General features: G+C 50.9%; 6 protein-coding genes across 6 annotated transcripts; 1 reads left to right on the top strand and 5 right to left on the bottom strand.

Annotated features, from left to right (window-relative positions):
- Positions 1-177: 177 nt before the first annotated feature.
- On the top strand, positions 178-2,950 carry BDR25DRAFT_83691 (SET domain-containing protein). Its single transcript, XM_033699127.1, has 4 exons — positions 178-345; positions 410-1,049; positions 1,251-2,222; positions 2,315-2,950. Exons 2-4 carry the CDS (start codon positions 439-441, stop codon positions 2,721-2,723), a joined length of 1,992 nt encoding a protein of 663 aa, XP_033542265.1. The 5' UTR covers positions 178-345; positions 410-438; the 3' UTR covers positions 2,724-2,950.
- Positions 2,951-3,617: 667 nt separating this feature from the next.
- On the bottom strand, positions 3,618-4,237 carry BDR25DRAFT_318300 (uncharacterized protein; the record flags this gene model as incomplete). Its single annotated transcript, XM_033691737.1, has 2 exons — positions 3,618-4,103; positions 4,205-4,237. The coding sequence occupies 2 exons, from the start codon at positions 4,235-4,237 to the stop codon at positions 3,618-3,620; spliced, it is 519 nt and encodes a 172-aa protein (XP_033542264.1).
- A 719-nt stretch (positions 4,238-4,956) lies between these two features.
- On the bottom strand, positions 4,957-6,359 carry BDR25DRAFT_306579 (uncharacterized protein). The gene is made up of 3 exons (XM_033690655.1): positions 6,159-6,359; positions 6,003-6,098; positions 4,957-5,926 (listed from the first exon to the last, which is right to left on the bottom strand). Exons 1-3 carry the CDS (start codon positions 6,324-6,326, stop codon positions 5,303-5,305), a joined length of 888 nt encoding a protein of 295 aa, XP_033542263.1. The 5' UTR covers positions 6,327-6,359; the 3' UTR covers positions 4,957-5,302.
- A 221-nt stretch (positions 6,360-6,580) lies between these two features.
- Positions 6,581-8,582, bottom strand: BDR25DRAFT_345993 (uncharacterized protein). The gene has a single exon (XM_033694105.1). It carries the CDS (start codon positions 8,371-8,373, stop codon positions 6,688-6,690), a length of 1,686 nt encoding a protein of 561 aa, XP_033542262.1. The 5' UTR covers positions 8,374-8,582; the 3' UTR covers positions 6,581-6,687.
- Positions 8,583-10,153: 1,571 nt separating this feature from the next.
- On the bottom strand, positions 10,154-10,506 carry BDR25DRAFT_83623 (uncharacterized protein). The gene has a single exon (XM_033699126.1). The coding sequence runs from the start codon at positions 10,390-10,392 to the stop codon at positions 10,198-10,200; it is 195 nt and encodes a 64-aa protein (XP_033542261.1). The 5' UTR covers positions 10,393-10,506; the 3' UTR covers positions 10,154-10,197.
- Positions 10,161-12,112, bottom strand: BDR25DRAFT_294922 (mannose-1-phosphate guanyltransferas-like protein). Its single transcript, XM_033688815.1, has 5 exons — positions 11,950-12,112; positions 11,857-11,900; positions 11,621-11,767; positions 10,688-11,564; positions 10,161-10,640 (listed from the first exon to the last, which is right to left on the bottom strand). The coding sequence occupies exons 1-5, from the start codon at positions 11,954-11,956 to the stop codon at positions 10,621-10,623; spliced, it is 1,095 nt and encodes a 364-aa protein (XP_033542260.1). The 5' UTR covers positions 11,957-12,112; the 3' UTR covers positions 10,161-10,620.
- Between the last annotated feature and the right edge of the window lie 152 nt (positions 12,113-12,264).

The following is a 12,264-nucleotide window of genomic DNA, read 5'->3' as shown; positions in this document are numbered from 1 at the left end:
TCCTTTCCTATAGTCTCTGCGGGTGAGTGAATAGTACGTCCGGTAGATTTGGGATGTGACTTCCAAGAGCAAATTCTCCACACCCCCCTCCCCGTCACCGACTCTGTGCGCCAACACCAACACCACCACACCGCATACGGACAACTTGCATCTTCCGCTCATGCACTTCTTCTGCATGTTGCTTGCCCCTCCCCCCCCCCGCTGTCTCGAATTTCGTCTACTCGGCGACTACTCAAACCGACAGCTTCCGTGGATGTCCGCTGCTGGTGACGCTCATCTCACGAGTCCGAGTCATGTCAGCAGGACAAGCACATCCTCAAGCTCTCTAAGGACGCAGGTACGAAGGTATGAAGTTCCCCCGTCCAATCTCCTCTCAATCGAGCCAGCTCATCACCGACTCTCTCGTCAGACACACAGTCGAGACCCCCAAAGGCCACGATGCAAGCTGGGAAACGACTTGCTCCAAGCAGACCAATTTCAAAGGCGTCACATAAACGCCAGAAGCCAAGTCTTGATGCTGACGATTCTGAGACGAATTTGGTTAAAGAGGTCCACGAGTGGTTCACGGATCCATTGAACGGAGGCTGGCTGAACCCTGATGTTTACATAACTCACAACAAGACGAGCGGCTTTCATGTGCGAGCTTCTTGTAAACTCTCCTCTCCCACTGTCGCTGTCTGTCCTCTCAAGCTTACGCTTTCCTACCTCAATCTCGACCACACTCGAGACCATGTTCATCATGTTGAGAGTCCACTTCAGAAGTGCCTTGGCAAATTGCCCAATCATGTGCTATCGTACCTTGTCCTCATCGAACAGCGCAGCCTGGAGAGACATTCGCACTGGTTCCCGTACATTGCCTGTCTGCCATCTCCTGCAGAGATGAACACTCCCGTCTGGTTCTCTGAAGAAGACCTGAAATACCTCGAAGGCACTAATCTTGTCCAAGCAACTTCTGAGAAGCACATTCTCTGGCAGAATGAGTGGAGGGAAGCACTGTCTACCCTGAAGGAAGCGGGAATAAGCGTCCTGGAAATCTCCAAATATGATATGTAAGTACACGCCTGAGCATCGGCTGGGGAGCCCACAGGGTCTCTTGCTCGCCATCTTCGTAAGTATCCTAGCGCCCACTGGGGACAACATTATCTCCATTGCCGCCGCTATGTTGTCTAATGTAATACTACGTAGGATTTATAGCACTTACCAAGGCAGAGCTCGACCGTGCCCCTAGAATTTCCACTGACTTCGTCTAGAGTTTCGTTCAAGTGGGCAGCGACAATCATGAGCTCCCGCTCGTTTGCATCCATGCGCGTTTTGCCCCACATTGAGAACAACCCGATACTGTTTCCCGTTGTAGACTTTCTTAATCATTGTATGGAGGCCAAGGTCGATTGGGATTTTAGTCAGCAGAGTGCATTTTCTCTCAACATCCTCGACGAAATCGAGGCTGGGGCAGAGATTTTTAACAACTATGACCCGAAAAGAAACGGAGAGCTGCTCTTAGGTTACGGCTTCTGCGTTCCAGGCAGCCTGGTCGACGCATACGCCGTCAAGATCCGCATTCCAGATGAAATCCGCCCTTTACTGCAAGCAGAAGAGTGGTCACCAGACGAACTAGAGGATGCTGAAGGTCAACCTCACTTCTTACTTGCTCGAGACTACCTATATCCACGCCATGGTGGCAATGGTCAGGTTGGCAACATCCCACCCTTCCTTCGAGGCATCCCCCCGTTCTTGACAGATATTACCTGGCTGCGGCTCATGCATGAACGAAATATCAAGCCCCGGTTAGAACTACATCCCACACGTAATGGAAGGATACTAGTAGCTATCATTTACCGGCTCCTCGCTGCTATGAAGACTCTATGCGACAAAGTATCAGGCTCCTATGCGCTTCCTCCGCCACAAAACCCGAGGCAAGTGTTCGCAAAGATGTATAGCGACGGCCAATTAAGGGTTGTTGAGTCTATCCACAAAGAACTAAATGCTGTATTGTACAAGAACACGATCATGAATGGAGACACAGTGGGTGGACCTAAAATTATCACTGTCATGGAGGCCTTTTCTCAGCTCGAAGCCGACTTCCCCATGCAGTACCAGGGTTTCATAAAAGGCATTTCGAAATTTTGTCAGCTTGTCGCCGAGGATTTTGATGAAGTTGGGAATAGCGACTGTGAAGACGAGATGTGGATGTATACGCTCATTTTCTTTTTCGCGATCGCCTTGTGAGTTTCACTCCTTACAAAACCTCCTGGCTTATCTCCGATTTTTGCCTGTCCGAGCCACGGAGGATTTTTCCAGCTAACAACTTCTTCAGTGAATCTAAAACGACTCAGAAGTCAAAAAGTACCATTGACAAGTGGATCCAAGACCTTCTTACCTACTATCCCTTAGCAGACTTATCCTCCCCACCCATCACCGAAGCCGCCAACGCTGTAAATCATCTTCAATCAAGGCTCGAATTCTCAAGCAATTTCGACGACTGGAGTAAGCCTTGGGAGACTGTTGCGGCCCTCGACTCCCTAGGAAACCACGCAGATCCCCCTATATCGCGGCTGAGAGAGAAGGTGATTGTTTGGGCTGTGACGGTGGTGCAGGCTGAGGCTTTGAGGCTACCGGATCATGAAAGGCTGGAGGTGGAGAGGTATTGCATGTATATGCATTGTATCGGGGAGGAGGAAAAATGGATGCTTGAGGATGTGACCGCAGAGGAGATGCAGGAATGATGTTGTTCTGAGGACTGGGTGTGGAGGCATATTCTTAGGGCGGGTAAAGGCTTCGACATTCACCCTTGGGGTAGAATACTGCTATCCTATGACTTTCTCCTCGCGATTTCGGTAAGAATTATGCGTGGCTAGGATGAAGCTGCCAGTGTTCCGTGATGTGCTTCCCACGATCAGCTCGAGAGTGGAAATGCTTGCTTTGTAGGGGCTAGCTGGAGATTAGACTAGACGATAGCATCGTATCTCCCTTCCTTTAATTCTGGGAATACCACTCCAGGGTCATCCTCCTGCTGGTATATGATTCAGCACTTTAACACCATAAAACCCATTAATTCTCTTTTGCACATAGTCAGTTCCTATTCCAAGACCTGCTGACTACAGTGACCAAACTGGACTCCCTTCTAAGGCGCTAAACCTGAGAAAGCTTAAACGGCATTGGCCCAAACCTCCACCCCCCAACCAAAAACTCAGAGAATTACGAACCCCAAACTTCACGTTTGTCGGATAATGTGACGCTGCGGTTTTTGTGCAAGTACGAGCTTTGCTCGCACCGGGAAGGGTTGCTTCTCGTCCTCTTCCTAGCTAAATGCCTAGACATTGCAGAGGCAGGAAGTGACAGCCCATAACAAATTCACCAGTTGGATGGAGTATGGTTGCGTTAAAGAAAACCCATGTTCATCACAGGAGGATAATTGTAGCCTTTTTTGCATTCCTTTATCTTACATCATTGTTTTAGAACAAAGTTGCACTTGTTCTAACCAGCAAAGAAGACGGTCAAGTTGACAGCGAAACCCGTGTTTTAAAGAATGTAGACGATATCCTGGTGGTCCAAATCCACCCCTCCGCTCACAGCCCGCCCGCTTCCAGAATTTTGGTTACCCCCTCAATGGGCCTGGTCTAATCCCTTGTAGAGGGAGCTTCAGCGATTTCTTCGGCCTCTCTGTCAGATCCTTCTCTACGGAATGCAACGGCGTCATAGGATTTTTTCCCACTGGCTCGTGGGATTCTCCTCAATGATAAAGGACACGTCCAATACGTTTTGTCCGGGACAATACGCGTCTCATATCCCTGTTGAATAGAAAACGCGGTCGCGGCAAGCTTGGCTTGCCAATTTCCTCTTGCGCGCATAGCACTGACATCGGGTGGGTTATAAAGCAGCCCTTCCCAGCTATCGATTGACGCAACCTTGTGAAATTCTTCTCGCAGTAAGGGATATTTGTAGGGCTTCTTACACTCCGACATAATCCGGGAGAAAGGATATTTAAAAACGTTCAAGATGTTGAGATCTACCGCCCATTTGCTCCGGTCATATGCCCCTACAGCTGCTTCAACATAGTAGAAGGCGACGTCTTGATTGTCTCTAGACCTGATTTCGATCGCAAACTTCAGTGAAAGAAAGGTAGAGGGTAGTAGAACAAAAGAAGTCCTCCCCAGTCCCGTCGAAAAGGATAATGGCTGACAAGGTCATTGGAAGTTGGGCAAACCTGTGGGACTTCTGGAGATACCAGCATGACCATGTTAGTCCAGTCTGAATTGCCGACAGCACGCTTAACAGAACTAAAAAGGCCAATACACACACAAGGGACCCTGATGGATCGATATAGCTGCAGGTGGGTCCCACATTCGTGAGAGCATACACACAACAAGATGAACAGAAGGTGCAGATGCGCTCTAAGTCGTCGTTACTAATATTACAGTGCTGCTTGCGCCGACTTCGTTTGCAAAGACACCATGTTGCTGTGCGGCTTTGGGGTTGAAACAGACCATTTCCCTCTTCTCCCGAATGCTATAAAACGTGTCTCAACCCCGCTCCTCTCTCAATCCCCCATTACTATGCCTGCAGGATCCCATCTCCCTGTCTTTATTCCCTCCCCCTCTTCGGAACGGCATACCATTCGACCTCTTCCTCCTCTCTCAATCCATCTATTGCTTATAAAATAGACCATAGGCCCCATTCCACCTTAAAGCTGTCTGAAGTATGTCTCGCACGCCCAAACACCATTTCGCTCCTTCGTCGTATTCCTCCTCTTCGCACCCTGTTCTGATTCGCCAGGTGTTGTCTAAACCCATCTAGGTTGTGGTATAAAGAGTCGCCTGTACGTCGGCACCTGCATTGATTCCTGCTTTTGATTCCCGATGCGATGATGGATATGTACCTGAAGGAAGCAGGGAGGATAAGCCACTGTGTTCCTGCATGAACAACATAGAGATTCACACTCATTGCAGCTTCAAAGTGGGGATGATAGCTTTCTTTAAATGTTCTAACCAATATCTAGTCCTTAGGTGGATTGAATAGCTTCCTGTCGTGCGGGATTTTCGGTGTGGCCGACATCAGCGATCTTTCTGAATCGACATACCCGCGCATTCGTGACTAGGGGAACAGCTTCAGACAGGATAGGGATAACCCCACCCGATGTCGTCGCCCTAGCTTGAAGACACAAACTGCCTTAGAGGAAAACACGACAATCTTATGCTCGATAAGGATATGAAAGTGCCTACGACGGACTTCGTCCCCCACCTCCTGACTCACGCTTCTCTAACCTCCAAAACCCCATGATAATCCCAATTCCTTTCCCCACCTCTCAACCTCTTCCCCTAAACTGCTCAGCAACCATCTCCCCCAACGTCCTCCTTGCAGCAGCACCTCTTCCCCTAACGTTAGCACCTCCCGTTTCCCCTGCCAAAATCCCGCTCGCAAGACCAACCCCAGCACCATCCCTCTCCCTCTCAGCATCCAATCTGGCCCTCAATCCTTCAAACCCACGTTTCCTTTCCTCGCCGACCATCCACCCAGGTATCCGCCAGCTCGACGCATAAGGCAGGACATCACGTCTATACGCCGTGCCAACCGCCCAACCGACAGCCGCAGCAAGTAGGGAGCCTGGGAATTGGGAGAACGCGAGTTGAAGCGGTAATAAATATGATGTTGACTTCGACGTGAAAGTAATAGATCTCGCCCACAGGGAGGTTGCTGCTTGCGCATTCGTTTGCGATGAGGTGGGGTTGGGGTTGGGCGCGAACGGCGAAATGCGGTAGCGATATGTGTATGGTATGGCGGCATAGTATTGGGCGAGGAGCGCGAAGATGATGGAGGTCGGGCCTGCCGGGAGGCGGTTTATGCGGCCAAAGGTTAAAGGGCGGAGGATGAAGGTTAGGAGGAGGGGTGGGAGGAGTGTTGTGTATGGCAGGGTGGAGAGGAGGAAGGACTGTATACATTTACATTCACGTTTAGCTTTCTACTCTCGGTCCCTTAGAAAATGGCAGTGGGGGAATACAACGTACAGCGAATTTCCGACTGCCCCAAAGTCGCTCGACGACGCGCAGGTAGTAAAACGACAGAACCGCGAATATGACCTCTGTCGAATTCGTATAGCACACCTATCGCCGCCGTCAGTCCTTCCAGCTCCTTTGAATTCCGGTTCAAGATGTGCCATATACCTGCCAGGTCAGGAACCTCCAGAACTGGCCATAGTTCCAGATATGCGGAACGACCTCAATGTGAATATAGTACCTTGTATCTGTCAAGCTAGCGGCAAGCGCGCCAATGACAGTCGAATAGACAAGGAACTGCGAAACAGGCGCATTGGTGAAGCCTGAGGTTATCATGGTGGTTGTGGTGGTGTCATTGTTCCGGGAGAGGGGGAAGTGGAAGATGGTGGTCGGAGGTGCCACAGTTGCGGAGCTTGAGGTGGCGGGAAGTCACGTGTCGGCACATTTCGGAGCAGGACGGTAACATCTGTAACTGCTTCCTTTCATCTAATAATACAAGATTTTGCGGGAAACGCGCCTAATAAGAGACTGGCACGAAATGCTGTTTGTTGCAATCAGGAAATATCCGCCCCATCCGATTGGTATCCCGACTAATATCTTTGCAGAGCGCCCATTTCTCACAAACGCCAAATAATCCCAGTGTCGACGCCAAATTCAAAGTACCGCAAACCGATCCGCTAGCGCCAACGGCCTTCATTCACCTTTTTCTCGATAGATGATTTTGTGTTCTCTTGATAAACTCATCTTCACCCTCTGTCGCATTGAATAAGAAATCAGTCCCCAAAGACGCCGGCATTGCCCTACTTCCGACCAGGGGAGATGGAGCAAATAGGCTTCGAGCCCCGGGATGTTCGAGCCGTTTGTCTCTCTTCCACCACTCCTCTCGTGGATCTATTTCAGTGGTTAGATCTTCAGAGATAACAGATGGTGGAGGGGGTATCTCAGCCCACTCTGAGGAGTCTGTTTCAATCCTCAGCTGTTCGGCGGAGCTAGAAGTGGGAGCAAAGCGGCTGCTGTGTCGAGGTGGGGCAAAGAGAGAGGATGGTTGTGCATCTGGGGTTCTTGATGCCTTGAATGCAGTTGGACTCTTATAGCTCGATGTTGGCCGTGATCCGCTAAGAGAGTGCCCCGAGTGAAAGAGTTCACGAAGCCCGCCCTTCGCTGAGGTTGGAGTACGAGGTGTAGAAGTACCAGGCCTTGAGGGGTTCTCTTGAACGGCCCTAACTGGAGCTGGCTCATTGCCTTGTGAGCGATGTCGTCCCGGTGTCCGCTTGACTAGCTTAGACTCGCGTTTAGATTCGCTGATTTTGGCGAAATTCTCCGGAATCTGGGGGACCTCTGGGACTGGGGATGCCGACCTTCGCCTGCTAGTTATGGATACTTCAGATGCGCGCTTCCTGAGCTCTTGGATCGCGTACTGGCCATTTTGGTTCAGTTCTTGAAATTTCTTCGCATGCTCTGAGAACTGTTTTGCCTCCTTTGTTGGCTTGACCTGCGGCGATGCGGGCTGACTGTAGTAGTCAGAGTCAAAATTGCTTGTCGACGGACGTGCCTCATCAATGCTGTAGACACGTGTCGGATATCCTTGTGGAGGGCTTCCTTCGCCATCGGCGCTATAATATACTGGTTCCTCGGAGCTTGAGCGATTGCGCGCAACTAACAGTTTCAGGTCTGAGTTCTCCTTCTTCAGCTGAGAATTCTCTGTGTCCAATCGGAAAATCATGTCGGCAGCTTCGTCCATGGCAGTGTTCAGCTTTTCCATTTCTGCGACCGTTTCTTCTTGAATCTTAAGGGTTTCGGTGTTCTGTTCCTGGAGCTGCGCATTCTCCTCTTCTAATTCGTCCATATCCTGCAGTTTGAGCTCTAAATGGTTACAGTCTTCCCGAAGCTCGCGGTTCTCTTCTTCCAGAGCTTCGAGCTCATAGATGCGCTTGTCGGCTGCTTCCAGCTTGTCTTTGAGCTCGTTGTTCTGCTTCCTGAGCAGCTCCAGTTTAAGATTCATATCCAACAGTATATTTTCCCGTTTCTCCATATCCGCTTGCATATCTCGGTAGGTGGGGATGCGTGGTCCAACCCCTTCGCTCGGCCTCCGCGTACGACGGATGGGAGGGACTTTGGGGATCTCCTCTTCGAATTCCACGTTACTAAGCCAAGGATCGACTGTCGACGCGGCAGAAGCTGGTCTTGGAGGTGGTTGATGGTCGGTAGGAGGGGGGACAGGCGCATCTTTGGCGCGCCTGGCTTCAAGGGCACTACGTAGGTACTCCGATTTTGCCTCCATGAAAGGCGCAGAGTTGGGGTGTGTAGCTGATTGCGGGGGGTTCGATGCAGGAGGTGTTTGTGTGGTGCCCCGGCCCGATCTGCGCGAGTTTGGTGTTGACATGTTTGAGTGTTGAGTGAGCGTGGGTTGAAGTGAAACAAAGCAGCGAAAGGCTTTAGAAGCTGAAGTGAACGAGGAGGTAGTGTCTTCTGATATGGTGGGAGAACTGCACAGAGTCTTTGTATTCACAAGAGAGGCAAAGTGCCCACGCCAACCAGGTTGCTGGTCTTGTAGATATTTCCCGTCTTGTGCTTGAATAATGTAGGCTGAACGGGGCCAGACTTGCTATGAGTTCGGCAGCTGGGTACGGTCGTGGGACGATTACCGAGTATGACCAAGTGTGCGAGTGAATCCAGTGATCGTGGAGAATTGAAGAAGTGAAAAATACGCGGGGTCAAGTGCGATTGAGGAGAAGCGTGATGTGCAAAGAAGCTAACGGTTTGTCGGTGTTCAGACTGACGAAGTACCAGCAGCGTCGCGGTTGAACTGCGGAGGGAAGTCGCTAGATAGAGGATCAGACTGTGGGTCCATATCGTGTCTGAAGTGGTTCCAAGGCTCGAGGTCTCTTGCACGGTCAACAATTGGGAGTGAGGGCGGAGAGTGAGCAATAGGCGGTCAAAAGAAGCCAATTCCACGTCACTGTAGCAATGCGCTCGGGCCGTAAAAGATGCCGCAGCAGCTGGTGCGCTGCCAGTTCAAGGAATGTGGTTCTCCGCGAAGACAATTGGCATTTTGCGACGCGCTCGACGAGGGGAACGGGAGTTGAAGAACGAGAGGGAGGTTGGGCCGCGAATCTGGGCCGCGCTCTCCTCGAACATAAATCTCGACGCACACTCCCTGAGGACGCTAGATCGTTCTCGCTGAAGGCGCACGGGTGTAGACCCGCAGGAACGGCTCACCAGGGCCTAAGCTATCCTCCATTGGCCCATGATGTGCCCACAATTGTGATTGTCGGGTTTCTCGCATGCCTCCCCTGGACTGTCACACTTTTTTCACGAACAGAGCAAAGGCGAAAGACAGGCCGCCCCTGAGAGTTCACGCGTTCAATATGCACATTCGTTTTCTTTCTCGTTAAAAGCGCGGAGAGAGAGCAACGGAAAGGGACGTTTGCCGTTTCCTTCGCCACACAGCACACATGAGAAAACGGCAGGCCGGTGTCGTCTTGGACGGCCATAGCGTCCTATAGCGTGTGATGAGAACCTAAAAGGCTTCACGCTATGAAAGGATATCACAACCCCCGAGGCCATCACAAACAAAGGAGCCTTTTGTCTCAGCCCCCCCTGAAACACATTCTGCACCCACAAAAAGACTGTGGGATGTTGGAGCCTTCGTCTCTTGAATCACACCAGCCGAAAAGCTGCGCCCATCTGAACACTGTCTACTTCAACAAAGGAACTTGATTCGAGAAGTAATTGTTTGTCGCGTGCTCCTTTGAAACACTGTCTTCTTTGTCTTTTGCACTTCTCCCTCGGTTAATAGATCATCTACAGGGGAAGCTCCCGGCATAAAGGACAGAAACCCAGATCGACTGATGGTCCAGCGCGCCCGGCTGCTGTGCTTCACCCGCCTGATCATGGAACCACATCATTGGAGTCACCGACTGATGCACCTCGTTGCTATAGACTGGTGAAGCTGGTGGAATATACTAGCCCAAGGTTCGATATCAAATCTGCATATCGCGTTGTTGGGGGTCCTAGCGATGCTCAGAATGTTATTGAGAGACGATACATAGGGATGACACCCAGCCCTAGAACGTACTCGCAATAGTGCATTGCGGGTATAGAAGCCTGTGTTATGCTAGGTCTTCTTTCGCATTGGTAGTCCCTTCAGGCGTGCATGAGGATATGATTGCTTTTCATCTGTATTAGATTCGTACCTGATGTGTATCTAGGACGATATCTCCATCTTCTCGCACCCGAATGTCAGAATCCATCCCGCCAAGACGCTGCTTGCCCACAACAACACGTCCATGCAAAAACCGTTGCTCAATACGCGAGAAACCAAACAAGCAACAAGTGCAACCTCCGTACTGTAGCAGACCAATAAACCCAGCCCAAAGATCCCATCCCCTATCATTGTCATGACTCTATTTACTTTTTGTGAACCTATGCCCAAGAGAGTTGAGAGTGCAGAAGTCTCCTTATAACACCCAACATCGACGGAGATGCGGAATGAAAAACGGAATCCGCAATGCAAAATATACAAGAAAGTGCAAGATAATTAAAGGTTGTAAGAAATTGGTTCCTGAACTAGGTGGTCGAGGGAAAGATCGACTCTCACAGACCATGACGAACCAAAGATTCGCGGGGTTTACATGATAATAGAGGGGGCTGTTGAAAATTAGTATACGATCTCATCATATTTTGGGTAGGCTTACTGTCAACGTTCTGCTTGATGGACTTGTGGGGTAGAACGGAGCCACCGTTGACGTACACCTCATCGCCAATGGAGACGTCATCACCTAGGACGGTAACGTTCTCTAATCGCGCCCACTTGCCGACAGTGCTGTTCCAGCCGACAATGGTAGACTTGATCCATGCGTGGTCCTTGATCCTACTGTTCTTCAGTATGACGCATCGCTGCAGCCTCACACCGTCGCCGACAACCACATTGGGTCCAAGAGTGACATTAGGACCGATGCGGCAACCCTTTCCAATCTTTACTGACGGGTCAATCATAACATTGCCGCCATGTACGAAATGTTCAGATGCTGGGGTGAGGAGCTTCGACCCTCGCCGCGTCAGGGAGGAAAGATACAGACAGGTCCCCGAAAGGAAATCTTTGGGTTGTCCAACGTCCATCCAGAATCCCTCCAAGTCAAATGAGTGTAGCTGGCCGTCCTTGCACATGGCAGGGAAAGTTTCCTGCTCGATTGAGGTGGGACGGAGCTCGATGCGGCTGAGGACGCTGGGGTTGAGAATATAGATGCCAGCGTTGATTCGGTTGCCCACGAACTCGACGGGCTTTTCAACAAAGCGGTCTATCCTCGAGGCTTGGTTGGGTTTGTGGACAACGACGCCATACTTGGACGGCTCTTCGACCTTGGTAACCACAATAGTTCCCTCGTCGCCGTGCTGTTTGTGGAACTCGGCGAGCTTCTTGAAGGGGTATTCGCAGGTAACGTCGGCGTTGAGGACGAAGAATGGGGAGTTGTCTTTGCCAAGGATGCGCTCCGCGAGCTTCAGAGGGCCAGCAGTGCCGAGGGGCTCAGTCTCGAGAGAGAACTCGATCTTGACGTTATATTGTTTCTCATACTAGACGGTGGAAAGTGGTCAGTACAATACAGCTGCGTTGGTGGTGATAGACTAACGTTCTTTAATGCTTCCGTCATGACCTCCGGCCTGTAGTTAACGGCCAGCACGATGTCAGTGACGCCCGCCGCAGCCAATGCCTCGATCTGGTGCTGGATCATGGGCTTGTTGGCGAACTCAACCAACGGCTTGGGGTACGTGAGAGTCTGGGAATGCCGTTAGCCTCTGCATATTTCTTCCGCTCCGTGGCGGTATAGATGAGTTAACGAAGCGGTGAGCATTAGGCAAGGCGTACAAGAGGTCGCAAGCGGGTTCCAAACCCTCCGACGAGGATGATGGCTGGCTATATGTTAATAGGATTGACTGCAATTGGAGTTAGGAAATGAACCTTTCATGTTTGTAGTGTGGTTGTAGATAGACTGTCTACTCGAGGGTGTTTTCGAAAAAAGTTGGAGACAGCGATTGAGTCTTCCAATGGGCTATGAGCGAATGAATTTTGCGGGGTCGGCGACCTGAAATGGGGTCACGAGCAAGCAAGCGGGTAGAAAAGACAGCGCAGGTCAACGAGGTAGGTGAAGAGGACAGCTGGTTTTAATGTGCCATTTTTCAGCGGTTCCTCAGTGGCACCACGGCGGAGCGCCCTGGCAGCCTCGCTTCGCGCCCTGGCTTCGCGCCTACCCCCCAAGACCAATCCTCCCCTTTC

Source organism: Lindgomyces ingoldianus, assembly GCF_010093535.1.
Source record: "Lindgomyces ingoldianus strain ATCC 200398 unplaced genomic scaffold BDR25scaffold_38, whole genome shotgun sequence".
NCBI classification, from domain to species: Eukaryota; Fungi; Ascomycota; class Dothideomycetes; order Pleosporales; family Lindgomycetaceae; genus Lindgomyces; species Lindgomyces ingoldianus.
This window is presented reverse-complemented; position numbering and strand designations above follow the sequence as displayed.